At 36.4% G+C, this 17451-nt stretch overlaps 2 protein-coding genes across 2 annotated transcripts in view; one reads left to right on the top strand and one right to left on the bottom strand.

Annotated features, from left to right (window-relative positions):
- LOC107662967 (collagen alpha-1(XXI) chain-like) overlaps nt 1–11635 on the bottom strand; it is a 21941-nt gene extending 10306 nt beyond the window's left edge. Inside the window, exons 1-16 of the mRNA XM_016453105.1 lie at nt 11551–11635; nt 10535–11098; nt 9592–9757; nt 9219–9444; nt 8808–8981; nt 8157–8234; nt 7927–7938; nt 7745–7828; nt 7572–7625; nt 7448–7501; nt 7321–7374; nt 7198–7233; nt 7012–7065; nt 6861–6914; nt 6651–6695; nt 1613–1666 (exon numbers count right to left, since the gene is read on the bottom strand). Of these exons, the coding sequence (XP_016308591.1) occupies nt 1613–1666; nt 6651–6695; nt 6861–6914; nt 7012–7065; nt 7198–7233; nt 7321–7374; nt 7448–7501; nt 7572–7625; nt 7745–7828; nt 7927–7938; nt 8157–8234; nt 8808–8981; nt 9219–9444; nt 9592–9757; nt 10535–11098; nt 11551–11635 (1794 nt within the window). The remainder of the gene's footprint in view (nt 1–1612; nt 1667–6650; nt 6696–6860; nt 6915–7011; nt 7066–7197; nt 7234–7320; nt 7375–7447; nt 7502–7571; nt 7626–7744; nt 7829–7926; nt 7939–8156; nt 8235–8807; nt 8982–9218; nt 9445–9591; nt 9758–10534; nt 11099–11550) is intronic.
- Nucleotides 11636–14914: 3279 nt separating this feature from the next.
- Nucleotides 14915–17451, top strand: part of LOC107662991 (zinc finger CCHC domain-containing protein 2-like) — a 20485-nt gene continuing 17948 nt past the window's right edge. Inside the window, exon 1 of the mRNA XM_016453128.1 lies at nt 14915–15714. Coding sequence (XP_016308614.1) covers nt 15151–15714 — 564 coding nt within the window. The 5' untranslated portion in view covers nt 14915–15150. The remainder of the gene's footprint in view (nt 15715–17451) is intronic.

Below are 17451 nucleotides of genomic sequence, written 5' to 3'. Positions count from 1 at the left end.
ATATATATATATATATACTGTATATATATATATATATATATATATATATCAAACTATGCCAAGGATATCTAAATATTTACACTGAGGCCTAAACCACATCACTTCAAGTCATTAGATGAAATAGGAATGAAAACTGACTTTAGAATGAAAACATAAACAATCTGAAGTCACTTTAAATTAGCTTTGGATTAAAACCATCTACCAACACTCCCCATGAAATATAGCTGCAAGAAAAAAAAAATTGGCCTATGTTCAAATCACTGACTAGAAGGATGAGCAAAGTGCAGAGGAGTTGTGTGACAAGTGATGGTCGTCTTACAAAGCAGCTGCTAATAAAAGAACGCTGTTTCAGAAATCATAATCTCATTCTTTAGAAGTGACACCCTTTCAACCACAATCATGAAGCTTTACATATCATCAGCTGTTTATTTTATGCTCTTCCTGCCCATCTCATATGCAAGATAGAAGTTTAGATGAGAACAAAGACATTTTATCATCTATTGCATATTTTAGTTTAAAGAACACGCCGTGGCATCACAGTTCTTATAAACTAAAAGTAGCAGTTTCATGAATGAATTCATGCTAATCAATTCAGGAGATCATGCAAAGAATATTTTAAATATTTCACCAAAAAAGCAACTCATAAAAGCAACTTGGGTCAGCAGGCCTGGCCTTTCAAATTTAAAACCAGCTGGTAAAAAAGAGAAAGAACATTACGATTAGGAAAAATAATAAACCTAATGTAAAACAATATGTTTCTGTTAGCTTGGTGACTAGGACCGTATAAAGGCCTCCAGATGAGTCCGTCTCAGTTTCTGAGGCATTTTGAAATAAGTCTGACTACGGCCTTGTCTGTTGCATTAAAGAAGCATTTCCCTTCCTCATAGTCAGAGTTGCAGTTCACATGTGCATGACTGGTGATAAAGCAGGACGACTTTAAAGAACATTTAGAGCATAAACAGAGCTGATGTTGACTATATACATGTATCATCTGCTACTCTACATCTCAGTGATGTATTCTGGGATTAGTAAACACTGTGGTCTCATCATTTCCAAATCTAGAGTTAGCAGCACACCACAAATCTGTGGGGCCCCCAGCAAACCATGTGACAGGGCCCCTTCTACCAGAAACATCATGCAATAAACTTTAAATAGTGCCCTTTCACTATGACACAGTCAGTCTCATTACATAAATATGATTAAATGTGTCAGCATCATAAAATAACACTATTATTGTGCTAATGTGCTAATTAAAAAGTTTCAACCTGGTGAAGACCAGAAAGACCAGACAAGAATGTCGAAAGTGAGCCGACCTGTAAACTAGAGATGAAATAAGTCATGAAAATGACTTCAAAGCAAAGATTCCAGAATGGAGTTCAACCGTAAAAACTTCACAGAAAAGCAGTTGATCAATTCCTAAAAACCGAACTAGAATTTTATTGGTTCACGCAGATGTTTGACGCCTAATCAATCAAAATGAATGAACCATATTTTCAATGCAACTAAAGTTCTTCAACTAAACCTAATGAACTAAAACTGAGGTGAAAAAAAGAATAAGGAACACATACACAAAAAAACAATAAGGACACATAAGATGATAAAATAAACTCACAGGGATTCCTGGTTGTCCATCTGATCCTGCCACACCAACATCTCCTTTCTCTCCCTAAATAAAAAACAAAAGTGGTCAGAATCACATATTGCACCTCAGAATCAAAAGAAGAAAACTACACCCATCACACATTTACTGATTTCTGAGGATAGAGTTCACGCATATCACACATATTTTTTAGAAATAGGGGAAATGTGGTAAGCTGCAGGTAAAGACTATCACTTTGCCTTAAATAATCATGGTACATCCCACTAATTGCAGATATAATTAGAGTTTAGCAGTTCCAATTTGGGTTAACATTTTTTTACATACTAATTACATAAAGAGAAATTAAGCATTGAGAAGTTAAATATGCACACATCTTAACTGTAAAGTAAGTATGAAATTTGAGACTGAGTCTGTCATTAAAATCTAAACATGTTACACCCAGCTGTAAAGAGAGCTTATCTAAAGATTTTTTTGCACTTTCTGAAGAACTAAATTACAAGCCGTACACATGTGGGAATGTTGGTAAGAGATGTCCTTCTTTACAGAGATGCTGGGCTGTGGCTGACCATCATGTGAATTCAAAAATAGCATGTTTCTAGTTACATGTGCATGTAATTTGTGTATGGTGAAACACACCTGTCAGAAAATATGTAGCATCCCACATTTTGCATGAGGCATGGAATATGTTCAGAAAAACACACGGCTGTACCACACTGCCATACAAAGGCAAACACTGTAACTACACATTTTGTCAAAATGAAATCTAAAATCATCTCTGTTATGATTTACATATTTAGAGGGGAAAATGTGTGAACACTAATATTTAAATAAAGGGGGAAAAACATGCAAGACATTTTTTGCCATTTCCATTAGTAGTTTTGGCTGTGTAGGGTAGCAGGTTAATATTATTTATGTACACATGCAGCATACTGTTCAAAGTATGTGCAAATTTTCTTCGATTTTTTTATGCTAATTATAAAAATACTTTAAAATGATGTTTTCCAGTCATTCTGACCTGGAGAGGATTTTTTTCCCCCATGAAAATGCTAATGTTATCATATTGGAATAAAACTTACTGACTTGGCTCACACAGGGTGTAACAACTTCCCCCCAAAAAAAAAAAAAAAATAATAAAAAAAATTTTAAAAAAAGATTTTTTTCCCCATCTCAAAAAATTGCATATTAATTTGTTGTTATGCTATGTTATTGTCAATTATTGGATTCAATCTTTTTGTCAGCTTGTTTTATTTTAACTAGCACAGGTTTTGTATTTCTTTTTGGAACTGATTGATCGTAGGCCTCATTGATCTGAGCTTATGCACCTCAGTGTTTGAGTAAATATTACCAAAATTGTCCACTAATTTTTTCACTCAAAAACTGAGGTGCATATACTCAGATAAATGAGGCCCATGACTAATCACTTCCAAAAAAGAAATACAAAACCTGTGCTCACTGAAAGAAAAAGAAAAAAAAAACAGACCAGGAACACCAAATTAGGCAAATTTTAGTGGATTAAAATAATAATAATAACGTGTTTTATTTCTGAGATTATACTATTTCTTTCTGAATTTAACATACAATGTAGTGAGGTCATGCGTTAAAGTAGTACAGTTCGAAACACTCATCAATGCATATTTTATGGCAATATTTTTTTTTAAACAAGCACTAGTAAGTATGTAGTGTGCAGTATGCTAATATTTCGTGAAATGTGCTTAGTTTTAATGTAAAATGCAAGGGCTGGTCTGTAAGACACATAACTAGTGCATTATAAAATATTCAGTCAAATACTGTTTATTTCCCTGGTGTTTTCTTACTGTATTTCTCGTTCACGCACTCAAATACATGCACATATAGACTTTACCCTGAAGCTCTGATATTTGGAAAGACCTCACACAAAGCATGCTTTCGAAACATGACAAACAATAATTGTACCTTATACTGTCGCTCTGCAATTATATCCAGGAGAAGGCCAATTAAAAGGAATTCCACATAACTTTTTATCTCTTTTAACCTTTTGGTGGCAGTTTTTGTGCGTGCACTGAACATTTGATGCAGGTGAAATGTAAGTAATGACCCATTTCGGTTCAAATAAACTCATAATCAACGTAGTCACGAGTTGTTCTTAGGTTCTGGGGTCTGCGTGTTTCAGTTTCTTTTAACAGTCCATATGCATGTATGTCTGCATGTCATGATTAAAGGCTGTTTCCAGGGTTGGCGGCACCACATGTGCTGCGGAAAACCCACCCTTACGAGGGAGCTCTCTTCTGGCACACCACATGAAACCGAGATTTGGTTAACTAATCATCCCTTAGTGGTCTGGGGAAACCTGGTGTTACCGCTACAGCGAGCGATTCTGTCTCAGATCCAAAGTGGGAAGGCCGGGACTTAATAACAAAAACTAGCAAACATGATAATAGTGATCCTGTCCAGTTCAGTTTTCACTTAAGTCTCATGCATACGCTACCCATGGCCCTTTATGAATGTATAAGTGTACAACTGGAAAACAGTTTTTTCAGTTTGTATCAAAGTGCTAATATACACAATAGAGCAACAACAATGATGCAAAACAGTAGTTTACAAAGCTTACATAAAGTCTCAAACATGAATGTAAAACCATTGCATGCTTTAAACAAATAGCTATACAACAGTTGTGCGATGCATCAAGCATGTAAAGTAAAACCTAGAAGAAACACATGGTTTGAACATGAAAGCTGCTTTCTGGTTTAAACACTAAACTGCACAGCTCTAGTTCTTAAAGATGTGTAAAGAGATTTGTATCAATATTACAATAATCTATCAAAAGGACCAAAGTATCATTCATTTGAGTAACATGATGTTAAAGACCAAATACATTCTATAAATCATTTTTTATAATTTAGATCATTTCAGTGAACATTACCAAACGTGTTTCAAATGTTTTAAAAGGTTATTTTATAGCTTTGCGGAACAAAATCTAAATGCCACATCTTTCAAACAAAGCCACATCCAAACCTGAACAAACATCGAGTGCCGCCAAGAGTCAAATCAAAGCCCTTACTGATAAACAGGCTTGATTTAATGGGGCAGTAAATGGCAGGGCGGCACTAATTTTCAGAGAACGGGCGGCACGCAGATGCTGAGACAAGATGCGGTAGCCTGAAAATAGATCTGAGTGACAGACTTCCAATTTAAGTCTAAAAAACTCCACTCATTTGCTCAAACTACACTATAGGGAAAACAGTCGTAATAATAAATATTATATATATATATATATATATTTGTCTGAAACTGCAAATCAGACATCATAGATCTCAATATGAGCTCAAACATTTCTCATCAAATTATTCTAAAACCAAATTACCTAAATTACCAAATTATCACCACTTCTCAGCAGTTCATTTGTTTCTATTTTTAGCTATATTTATTCTATTTATATCTCTCAAGATACTCAAAGAGAAATATCTGAGACAAAGTTGATGATAAGTTAAAGTGAAAATTCCTGAAAACTTTAGGAAGTCTCTTGAGCTATAAAAGAGCAACATCTGAGCACTAACGATCTCATCTGGGTTGACCTACAACACTAAAAGTGTACAATATTCATCATATGTGTTTTTAATGTTGACAGTGGCATTGCCAAATATTATTGCTAGGTGCTAGTTTATTTTTACGAAGTGTCAACATCCTGCTGAAAATGAGCTTTGCCATGATACACAAACTTCATAATGCAACATTCATCTCTTATTTATCATTATACCACAGTATTCAAGTACACTAACGCTAAACCTTAGCTGATGTAAAATGTAACCAGCACACAGTAATTTGGCTGGCATGTGACCTTATATTCATCTAGAGCAGAGAGCAGCTCATGATGTGTACTGTGTCATTGACCAATCATAATCGGGGTGTTTAAGTCGCTATATATAGTCCTTTGGGCAAGATGACAGTCTGCTGCTGGCAAAAAAGCTAAGAAAAATGTCAGTGAGATGGATAAAAAGAATCAACGAAAAGGCCACAAATATGCTCTTGTGCTTAAAATAATCCAGGACTTTCTCGTGTGAGAGGATGTCTGATCGTGTCCCTAACACATCTGATGGTTTACACCCTGTGCTGCTTTAAATACTTTGAAATTCTGGGTGTGAAGTTGAAACTGTCTAGGGTTGCCTGTCTATGTTGTGTGCTAGAACAGGAAAACAACTCCACGGATTCTCATGAACTTCAGAAACAAGACAGAAGTCATCAAAATCACTTCATGGGGTACGGGGCAAAATATTTATGGGTGGGGTTTGATGCATTATTTTCTTTTTTAATGTGGTACAAAATAATGCACCAAAAAATGATGCATTATTTTCTTTTTTAATGTGGTACAACATTGTATTGACACAGGAAGTGAATTCCTTCTCATGCACAATTGACAGAAAACAAGCAGTGCTGATTGACAATGGCAAGGTTATGATGTACAGTAGCATTTCCTTCCTATAGAACCAAAGCCAGTGATTTTCTTTTTTGAATTTAGAATTTTTTCTTGATGTTTTTTTTTCCAGTACAAAACATATAAACATTCTTAAATCAAGAGACATTTACCTGAAAAGCGCAGTGACATAATAATAGTTAGTTTTAGTTTTCTGATAAATTGATCAAAATAAAGGGGGGTTTATGCTTTAAACAAGACAAAATATCTTCCAATGAGGTAAGAAATATAAACTTAATCCAAAAGGAAAACAAGTTTATTTTTTCTGCCCCATTGGAAGTTTTTTTTTTCTTCTCTCATTTAAGCATAAACTTACTTACTTTTGACAAATTTATCAGAAAACGAGACTTAATAGCTTAAGTCATCTTGCTACTCAAGTAAATGTATATTGATCTACAAATGTTTAGATATTTGTACTAGAAAGAAGAAAAAAAATACTTTTTGCAGTATTGGAGGCTGCTGCCTTTTTAAAGCTGCTTTTAATATGCCTCCATCATCACAGGGACCAGAAAAACGTCCCTGGTTGTGACTGATTATGATTTCAGGAGTAGTGGTAGTTGAATTATAAGAGTTTTGGATACGTCAGTCTGAAATCTGTCTTACCTTGGGACCAGCAAGTCCAGGTAGACCAGGTGTCCCAGGTTCACCCTGCAGTGGAAAGAGAATAAAGAAGACCTCCTTTGATTGAAGACTTTTTAAAGACTTTTTTACTTTAATTTAAAACGGAATACTGTAAAATGGGATAAAACTGTTAATGATCACTGATGCACAGCATGAACATTTGTAAGTAGATGCTAAAAGCAGATTTCTTACATTCAGTCCAGGTTTTCCGGGTGGCCCCATTTCCCCCGGTTCTCCTGGGATTCCCTATAAGGTCACAATAGTTTGCATAAGCAAAAACAATGTTTAGTAATCATTTCCTGTCATTTTCAAAAAAATTTAATAGGATGTATTGTTTTTTAACCTTCCTTCCTTGAATTCCCAAGTCATCAAAATCCAATTTGGAAAAGCCAGTGCCCTAGAGGAGTTTTTAAGGGAACCATTTCAGTCATTGTAGTTTTTGTTTACTAAAGAGAAACTTTTTGGACATAACCTTTAAACACAACAACAGAAAAATTAAGATTAAATTATCAGAAAGTTTGAGACTCACTGTTGGTCCTGAAGGCCCTGGTGGTCCCATTTCACCCTATTAAAAGATTGGAGAAAACAAATTATACAAGCCATTATATATTTTTTAATTTTAATGACAATGAAAATCTTAAAATTGACATACTTTAGGTCCTTCCTGCCCTCGCTCCCCTTTTTGTCCTGGTTCACCTGCTTCACCCTGTAAATGGAAGAATACAATATTAACGTAAAGCTTTGAGGTTATCAGAGAATGTTCTTGATGTTTCACTCACTTTCTCTCCATCTCGACCAGGCTCTCCAGATGCTCCCTTTTCTCCTGGTTTCCCCTGGTGGACAAATTACACACGTCCAAGCCTAATGATGAATACCACAAATAATTCTTTCTGTTGTACTTACAGGTTTACCATCAGGGCCAGGAGGTCCTTCTCTGCCTTTCTCCCCTCTGAAACCCTACATTCAAACAATGAGGAGATAAATATGTGTTTTAATCAGATGTCCCAAACAAGCAAAAGACCTCAGCAAATTTGCCTGTCAATCCATTAGGATGCATAGTTTAAAAAATGTCTCACCATAGACCCAGGTAGACCGGGCAGACCAGGTTTACCACTAGGACAGTCACAACCTTCTACAGCAGGAGAGCGGTCCGAAGGACACTGGGAATACAACACATTGCACGTAAAACCTAAACTAAACCAATCACCAATCAAATTAAACATTTTAAAAAGCAAAAATAGCCAGGCTGGTAACTTACCCTGTCATTATTCTGTAACAAACAGAGAAAAATACATTAAAATGGGAAGGAAATCACTGGAGGCAGGTAACACGTAATGTTCCTGGATCAACATCCTTAATGGTCCTCAAACAACATTCCTTTTTTTTAAACCTTATTGAAAAAAAAAAGAAACACCATGCTGGTTGACACCAACTAGGATTTGATGGTGAACAGCTTGGCTAGCAAGACCAACAACAAACCAGTCTTACCACAGAGTAAATTTCACACGCTGTCTCTCTCTCACTTTGCTGGGGATCACAGTAGATCCGTAACTTCTGCAGCACTATCTGATAAAGAAGCACAAGACACTACAGAAATCTTTTGATCTGACCATTTGTGGAACAATATTGTGGTAGCAAACTATCAGTCTTCTAAGTTTCTCTTAGTTTGGCACATATGTGACCCTAGACCACAAAACCAGTCATAAGGGTCAATTTTTCGAAATTGAGATTTACACATTATCTGAAAGCTGAATAAATAAGCTTTCCGTTTATGTATGGTTTGTTAGGATAGGACAATATTTGGCAGAGATACAACTAAATTCTGGAATCTGAGGGTGCAGAAAATCGCCTTTAAAGTTGTCCAGATGAAGTTCTTAGCAATGCATATTACTAATCAAAAATTACGTTTTAATATATTTACAGTAGGAAATTTACAAAATATCTTCATGGAACATGATCTTTACTTAATATCCTAATGATTTTTGGCATAAAAGAAAAATCAATAATTTTGACCCATACAATGTATTTTTGGCTATTGCTACAAATATACCCCAGCGACTTAAGGCTGGTTTTGTGGTCCAGGGTCACATATAAGCTTGTGATCAGGCAGGTGTCAAAAATAGCGTTGGAGTCACTTACAGGGACTGTAGTCTCAATATTGATTTTCTTGGCGACCTGAGTCTTTCCATTAATGTAGATGGGAACAACTGGATCTAGGAGCTGCTCCTCCACGTATGCGCCGTCTATGAAACAAGTGATGCGTTTGTGCTTCACCAGGAACTTCAGCTGGTGCCAATCTGTGTCAAAGAGCCTCTATAGAGACATAAATCATATCATTAAAAGACATAAACACAATGATATTCTTACTGTATAGATATTTTAATAATAACTGCATCCCAAATTACATACTAAAAGTATTTACTTTAATGTTGATAGGAAAATTTGATGAAAATTAATTTTGGATCAATTTAGCACCGATATCATGTGAATTAGGATGCAGCCAATGTTTTTATTAATTAGATTTAAGAGTGATATAAAAAATTCAGAGACCTTGATGCCTCGGTCGTTAAATATGACTGTCTGCTCTTTCTTCAGAGTGCTGGTGCAGGTGAAAGTGGCCGATTTGTCAGCTCCGTTCAAAGTCACGGCGATCTGCTTAACCCCGTCCTGAGACAACACCCTTAACAGGTCGAACTTCATCCAGTGAGCTGGGTTCTTCAAGCGCAAAGTGGCCACAAACACAAAAGCTGGCGGAAGGCCTTCTGGAAAGATCTCTCTGTGGGGAACATCAGGTGAAGATCAAAGTAGCCTGAATTTTCCAACCTCAACAATTCACTCAACATCTCATTTACATCACAGTGACAGAATTCAAACAGTTCAACATGTACAAGAACACAAACAATGCAGTACACAAAAAAATCACCTGGTGTTGTGGGTGATGTTCATACGAGGGCTGAGCTGAGACGCTCTTTCTGATATCAAAGAGCCCTGAACCTTCTGAGCCACCTGCTCAATCTTCATCAGGCTCATTAGATCAAAGCCCTTCTGATCGTTCACTGTCCCAAGGATCCGCGTTGGACACACTGATTCTGTGAATGAGAGAATGTAAATCTTCAATTCACAAACACTTTAGTTGCACTTCAAATATGATGCTTTGAATCAAAGCGTGTTTAGATAACCACACAATAGTAACCGAATAAGAAAATGTCTTCTTTTTTTTTTTGAGATCTGGTTTCATGAGATCTCTTTAAATTCTCAGTTGTTTCTTCTAGGCAGCAATACGATAAAATAGAAAGCAAATGAACACTTATATTTCCAGATTCTCCGTTTTTCAGAAGAGATCTCAACAAAGTCTCAAAACTGTGCTCCTATGTGCCAAGACACCAAAGTCTGACTGCAATCAAAAGTCAGAGATCTTAATATGGACTCAAATTCTTTCAAAACCAAATCTGAGCTGCTATCCACATTAATTTTCATTGTATTGACTCATTTGTATTCATTTTTATTCCTCCTAAGGGAGGAGAAACATCTGAGACTTGTAACTAAAAAGTCTCCCCAATTAGGAAAGAGCCACATTTGAGCAATAAAAAAAAACAAAAAAACAAATTAACATACACTCAATGAAACAACTGAAAATAGAAGCCAGTGCTTAACTATGTAGCATTAAATAGACAATAGTCCAAAGACAGAATGGTCTGTAAGTATCTTGTCATATGATATTCTTTGCTGAGTCATGGCAAATGATGACCAACAGTTTATCTTCGGGATTAAACAGATGCATTGGGCCCCAACGTTTACATCCATGTAATGTCTTTAATGTCACTGGTTACAGAGAAAACTATGCTCCAAAGTCTAGGGCGACTCACCCTCACACAGTTTCTGCTCCATCAGGTCCCATATGCTTGCAATGGATTTATAGTCCTCCACGTGCAGCACGTACGTAGAAGGTGGCTTGTTGGCCATAGACACCAATTCAGAGTTAGTGATCTCATTTCCCACACCGACTGCAAACAGAACAATATTCTGTGCTCTGGCCTCCATGGCAGCATCCTCAACATCATCCTGCGAGCGCCCATCGGTGAGAACCACGGCGATGCGGTTTCTGGGAGACTGGGATGTGCGGTTAGGCATCCCGAAGACGTGGTCTGTGGCAAACTTGATGGCACGGCCAGTCCGTGTGTTACCCCCCAGGTACGAGATGGAGGTGATGGCCTCGATGAGTTCTTGGCTGTTCTGATGCTTTCCCAGAAGAATCTCCAGTCGAGGGGTGTCGCTGTACTGGACGACTGCCACCTGAGTGTGCCTGGTGCTCACGTCAAAGCCACTGGTGATGTTGATGAGCCAGCGCTTGGCGGTTTCAAAATTAGGGATCCCCAAGCTCGAGGAGCCATCGATGATGAACGCAAGGTCATTGGGAGTTGTGCTACAACCTGCAAGCCCAGGAAAACATTTGCCCACAGTTGTCCACATGTAGACCAAGTTTTGTTACAATTGCTATAAAAATGTAGAGTGAAGTCAGGTACATTTGTCCACTTTTTGACTGGCATCTCAACCAATTGCTCAATTTGCCTGAATTCACCCTGCAGTGTCAACACAAGAATGACTGAGTAAGTATTACAGAAGTCATTTTCTCAAGTATATTCATTTACATTTATGCACTTGGCAGATGTATTAATTCCAAAGTGACTTACATTTTATTTAAGGCATACATTTGATCTGTCCATGCATTTCCTGATAATTGAACCCATGACCTACTGTTGGAGCTAGAGTAATGCCTCAGGAGTGTTGCTTTAATGCAACTTTATACTGTTAACATGTTCCATAATTGAAACCATTTGACTAATATATTATAAAGTATATGACTAAGAAAAAGATGCCAAACCAGCTTGAGTGTCCTCTTGTTGGAATCCACTGATGTGCAGCAACAAAACACAAACAAGCAGTGAAGAAAACATCCATGTCCACATGGTATGGCAACAAAAAGCCAAGCAGCAGTTAGAAAATGCCTGGAAAAAAATTAGATTTTGTGTAAAATTTCTATCTATACATCTACATCTACATCTACACACACACACACACACACATATAATATATATATATATATATATATCAACACCATGGTACTGTTTCAAATGTAATCCCCTTTGTAATCGTTAACATTTTCATAAGTAACTGTAATTTAATTACACATTTTTTCTTAGTAACTGTAACTGATTACAGTTACATTTATTTTGTAATTAAATTACGTAACGCCGTTACATGTAACTAGTTACTCCCCAACACTGTATATACATATATATACATATATATATATATACTGTATATAAGAAAACAAACATTAATCTGTTACTCATAATATAATATACAATTCATTGAGTACATTTTAAAAAGTTTAAAAATATTTGTTTAAATATTAAGAATGTTTTTTATACACATCACATGGGGGATTTCCAGAAATTCATGGTATTAATAATATATGTTTAAAATGCAACTTACAGAAATTTGTGTTGAATTTATAATTATGTATAACATTTTTATATAATTATATATAACATGTTCTATTAGGTAACTTAATTTATTTTCTGAATTTAATCTTAATCTATAGATTACATTATATATAATTCATAGATTACAATACACACACACACACACACACACACACACACATATAATATATATATATATATATATATCAACACCATGGTACTGTTTGATAAGTAAGTTATTTGAACAAATGCATCCAAAACATGGTGTTACCATGATTTTCCATGGTATATTTTATAATACCATGGCCCTTAGAAAAGTTAAATTGAGACAACATCAAATATTCCTATAAAGAATTAAAAAACAAAACATAATAAGCCATTCTCTCACCAGCAATGTGAATTCTGGATATCTGGATGTTTAAACAGAGACTTTCCCCCAATAGGTTACAAGACAACAGCTAAAAATGCTCTCATTACTGACATGAATTACAGTACAGTGCTGCAGAAACAGTGCACAGTGGTAAGATACAGCCAAAGACTATTTTATATCTGCATCAGTGACGTACAGCCTTTCCTGGGCAGAATGAAAGAGCGACAGGCATCAGAGAGAGGGAGGAGTATGGGTTTAACCCTCCACAAAACCATCTTCAAAGAAAGTCAAGCCAAATGGCTCTGAGCCTCCAAACCCAAGGCCCATTCCACAAATAGCGCAGTCCAAAACATCTTTATTTTCTCTGCCGTCATGCATTGAGCTATTTAGAAGAGTCAATTGACATTACATTAACATCATGTCTGTGCAATGTCTTTTGTGTTACAGTAAAGACTATGCCTTTATTCCTCCAGTAGCACATAGTTTGTTTCCATCCGTTTAGGCCAGATACTTAAATACAGATGTTTTGAATCCTAATACTGTGAAATAACTCCTCAGGGATCACCGTCATTCTTCATTGGCCTGTTTATGAATAAAAAGATGTTTAGAAAGAAAGTAACACATCCAACCACATTAGTACCTGAGGAAGGAATAACCTGTGAGTTGCTTTGCTAAACGTCCCTGTGTATGTATTTATACACCACAGACTTGTACACATATCTGCTGTTCAAACACATTTATATATTAGCACAGCTATTTTGGATCAAAGGTGGGCCCCTCCAGGTACCAGAGGAATCACATTAGTCAAAAATAGAGGAGACATAAACAAGTGAACTGAAGCATGTGAGTTTAGTTTAATGGTGTGTGTAGTGTTTTTAATATGATGTCATGACGCTAAAATACAATGCATTTGTTGTGTGGAGGATCTGAGGTGGAAAAGCAATGGGAATAAAAGCAGCATGCATCTCAAGAATGGGGAATGTTTCTGCTTGTCCTAATATATTAAAGGAAATGGTGGTATTGGGGAGGTTGGTTATGATATTTGCAGAGAACGTGTTGAAATATGCACATCATGTCACGGATATACAATGCCGCCCTCTGGTGGATACAATGGTCTTTACACTGAGTACAACTAATCCGGGGCTCGGGAACCTCTAGTGGTTCGTGATGGTATTGCTATTGGTTCACCAGTTTAAATAAAAAATGTTTCCCTATTTTTTACTCAAATATATTGAAAAGTGCATAAACATATCCTAGAAATAATATAGACTCACATGAGATACATACGTCCTCTTGTCATGACGTCATCATTTGTAGGCCAACATTAACATTAACATTTTAATTTTTGTATTTTTTCCTTCGGGGTTTTCGGTGCATTTGTTGTGTGGAGGATCTGAGGTGGAAAAGCAATGGGAATAAAAGCAGCATGCATCTCAAGAATGGGGAATGTTTCTGCTTGTCCTAATATATTAAAGGAAATGGTGGTATTGGGGAGGTTGGTTATGATATTTGCAGAGAACGTGTTGAAATATGCACATCATGTCACGGATATACAATGCCGCCCTCTGGTGGATACAATGGTCTTTACACTGAGTACAACTAATCCGGGGCTCGGGAACCTCTAGTGGTTCGTGATGGTATTGCTATTGGTTCACCAGTTTAAATAAAAAATGTTTCCCTATTTTTTACTCAAATATATTGAAAAGTGCATAAACATATCCTAGAAATAATATAGACTCACATGAGATACATACGTCCTCTTGTCATAACGTCATCATTTGTAGGCCAACATTAACATTTTAATTTTTGTATTTTTTCCTTCGGGGTTTTCGGTTTTTAAGTAAAACAAGCGCACGTACACAGTCATTGAAGCTACTGTATTTTTTAAAGGACAACAATGTTTGTCAGATTCATCACACACTAACTCACACCCTTTAGGTAAAGTCCTTATTAAGCAGCTTATTAGGATGTTATCTGTAATAAGTTGTTACATATTGACCTTTTTATGTGTAAAAAAAAGAAGAAAAAAAAAGCATTGCTAGTATCAAGTATCCAACACAAAACACTTGATCGTGACGTGAGTCGAGGTCAGCAGAAAGATGTATTAATGAGCGTGCTCTTATTATGGAACTATATAATTTGGCGGAAGAGTTAGTTTATCGTGGTGTCTTTTATCATATTTCTAGAACAGTCATTTTATAAAAAGCACAAGGCCACCCGAGTAGGCCTATATGATTATAACACAGTTAAACCCTTTAATATATTTCGTGCCATATTGAATTAGTTATGTTATTATTTAATCGTATTTTTTATTATTTATATATTCGCTATATTTTGTCAGTTGAATTACCCCATAAAATTCAAATTTCGAGCTGGTGAGTTTAGGACCCTGCGACTCATATGAGGAGTGGGTGGAGTCACGGATGATTGACAGGATATTCTGGAGGCACGGCAGGCGAGTAATCTGGCAAATTGACCTCAGCCACACCGTCAGGCTACAGACGGCGAATTTTGAACGAAATTTCGCCCTAAATCGGGAATTTCATCGCGTTTTGATGCCGAAATATTGGCCAGAAAGTACCATCCATGGACTTCCATCTCTGATGTTCGTGTTTGAGAGCAGATAATGATGAAGATGAAGCTGCGAGCGGCGGGAGGCGAAAATCACCGATGCGACTTGAATTCCGTTAACGGATCCGATCGTGAGCGCGGCACTGGAGCGGCTCAGCTCGACAAGGAGGCGGTGTTCGAGTGGTTCGGCTTACAGCTGAACCCGTCCGGACGCGTGGAGCTGCTTTGCGGGCTGCTGCATATGTGTCAGCCGCTGGAGCTACGCTTCCTCGGCGCCTGTCTGGAGGATTTGGCCCGGAGAGATTTCACCGTCCTGCGAGATTATGAAATCCGGGCCAACTGCCCCGCTGATCTGGAGGGGCTGGTGGACGTAAGCGACCCCGTTGTGCTGTCCAAACTGCTCGTTTATTTGTCTTTGCTCGGATCCAAGAGTAGGGAATGCGCCGGGATTCTCTTCAGGACGTTGAGTCGAATGGACGCCGGGATGTGCGGCGCTCTACCGGAGCCGGAGACTGTGGATCAACTGCGGCTGCTCTTCACGATGGGATCATTACACCCGGCGTTCAGTTTCTATCAGCGGGAAGAGCTGCGAGCGCAGTTGGATAGACTCCAAAGATGGGTGTGTTATACTAACATTAACATTATACTAACACATGTGGCAGAAATACCATGGTAATTTCATGTTTTGCACACGTACCCTAAAATACCATATGAAAACCATGGTATTCTTGGGAGTACCACCCTTACAGAAAAGTCCTATGACAGTACCATGGTACAATGATGGTATCGGATACATTACAGGAATATTATCATGGTACCGTTTCATGTATTGGCTAAAGTCACTGATAAAAATGACCAAAAGCACCATGGTATTACCATGTTTTTTGGATGTGCACTATGCTAATGCCATGTTATTCTTTACAAAAATACTTAGAGTAGCATATAAATGGTTTTCTGATTATCATATTCATATTGCTAAATGAACATAGCAATATCGTGGTATTCTTGGGCGAATACCAGCTTTACAGAAAAGTCCTGACTCCTGGCACAGGACCATGATACATTGAAGGTATCAGCCCTTATGAAAATTAACCATGGTTTTACTATAGTAAAGGTGTAGTAACCATGGTTTTTTGGGCGGATTGATTACCATTTGTATTACCAGTTTTACTACAAATACCATGGTTAAAATATGGTTAGTGAAGCAAAACCATTGTTAATTTGTGGTTACCATGGTTTAACTATAGTAACCATGTTTTTGTGGTTTTATTTGTAGTAAAACCATGGATAATTTTCGTAAGGGAGATGATAAAACCATGGTATTTACATGGCACTCCAGGGATATTATGGTTCTACTATGATACATGTCCAAAAACATGGTAGTACTATAGTACCTTTTCATGTATTGGCTGAAGTCACTAATAAAAATGACCCAAAAAAATCATATACCATGGTATTTACATGTTACTCTAAGGAATATTATGGTTCTACTATGGTGCGTGTCCAAAATATGGTAGTACTTTTCATGTGATGGCTTAAGTCACTAAAAAAATGACCAAAATCACCATGGTATTACTTTTTTGTTTGGATATTTAATACATGGTATTCTTTGAAATTCTCGGAGTATCATATAAATACCATGGCAAACATGAAACATGAAAGAAAAAGAGTTCAAGCAGGTAAGTTTCATTTTAATTTTTAATATTTAGATATTCTCAGTAGGGATGTAACAATTCACTCAACTCACGATTCGATTCAATTCACAATTTTGATTTCTCGATTCGATTCACGATTTTAAAAAAATTTTTTTTACAAATTATAAATAAATGTGTCCTTTTATTATTGCTTGGACAAAATGCTGCATGTTTCTTTGTGAAATTGAAATATAACACTATAATAATATACTAATACAGCACTTGTATATTATTGCTCTTTTGTTGGTTTTGATTGCTTCTATTGTCCTCATTTGTAAGTCGCTTTGGATAAAAGTGTCTGCTAAATAACAAAATTTAAATATAATGTAAATGTAAATAACAAAACTAAATTAACATTTTAAAACAAGCCCCAAATCAAATAAATAACACAAATAAAGAAATATCTTCATATAAACAAAATAAGGCTGTCTGTGCTCTTTCCATTTAAAATTAGAGACAATCATTTCCAAACAATGATATAATTATGTTTAATAATCATTAAACATAATAATAATCATTATCCAAACAAAGATGCTGCATACATGCCACATGAGGATTTTTTTAAATCTAAATTACATTGTAAAATTTCTAAATTTGAAGCAAAAACAGAATGGTTTGACTTCAGTTTTGTGAAACTATACATAAAAAATATCTGCATGAAA

Source organism: Sinocyclocheilus anshuiensis, unplaced genomic scaffold, assembly GCF_001515605.1.
Source record: "Sinocyclocheilus anshuiensis isolate Anshui unplaced genomic scaffold, SAMN03320099.WGS_v1.1 scaffold1659, whole genome shotgun sequence".
In the NCBI taxonomy this organism is placed as follows: Eukaryota; Metazoa; Chordata; class Actinopteri; order Cypriniformes; family Cyprinidae; genus Sinocyclocheilus; species Sinocyclocheilus anshuiensis.
The sequence above is the reverse complement of the archived record's forward strand: the minus strand, read 5'-3'. Positions and strand labels throughout refer to the sequence as shown.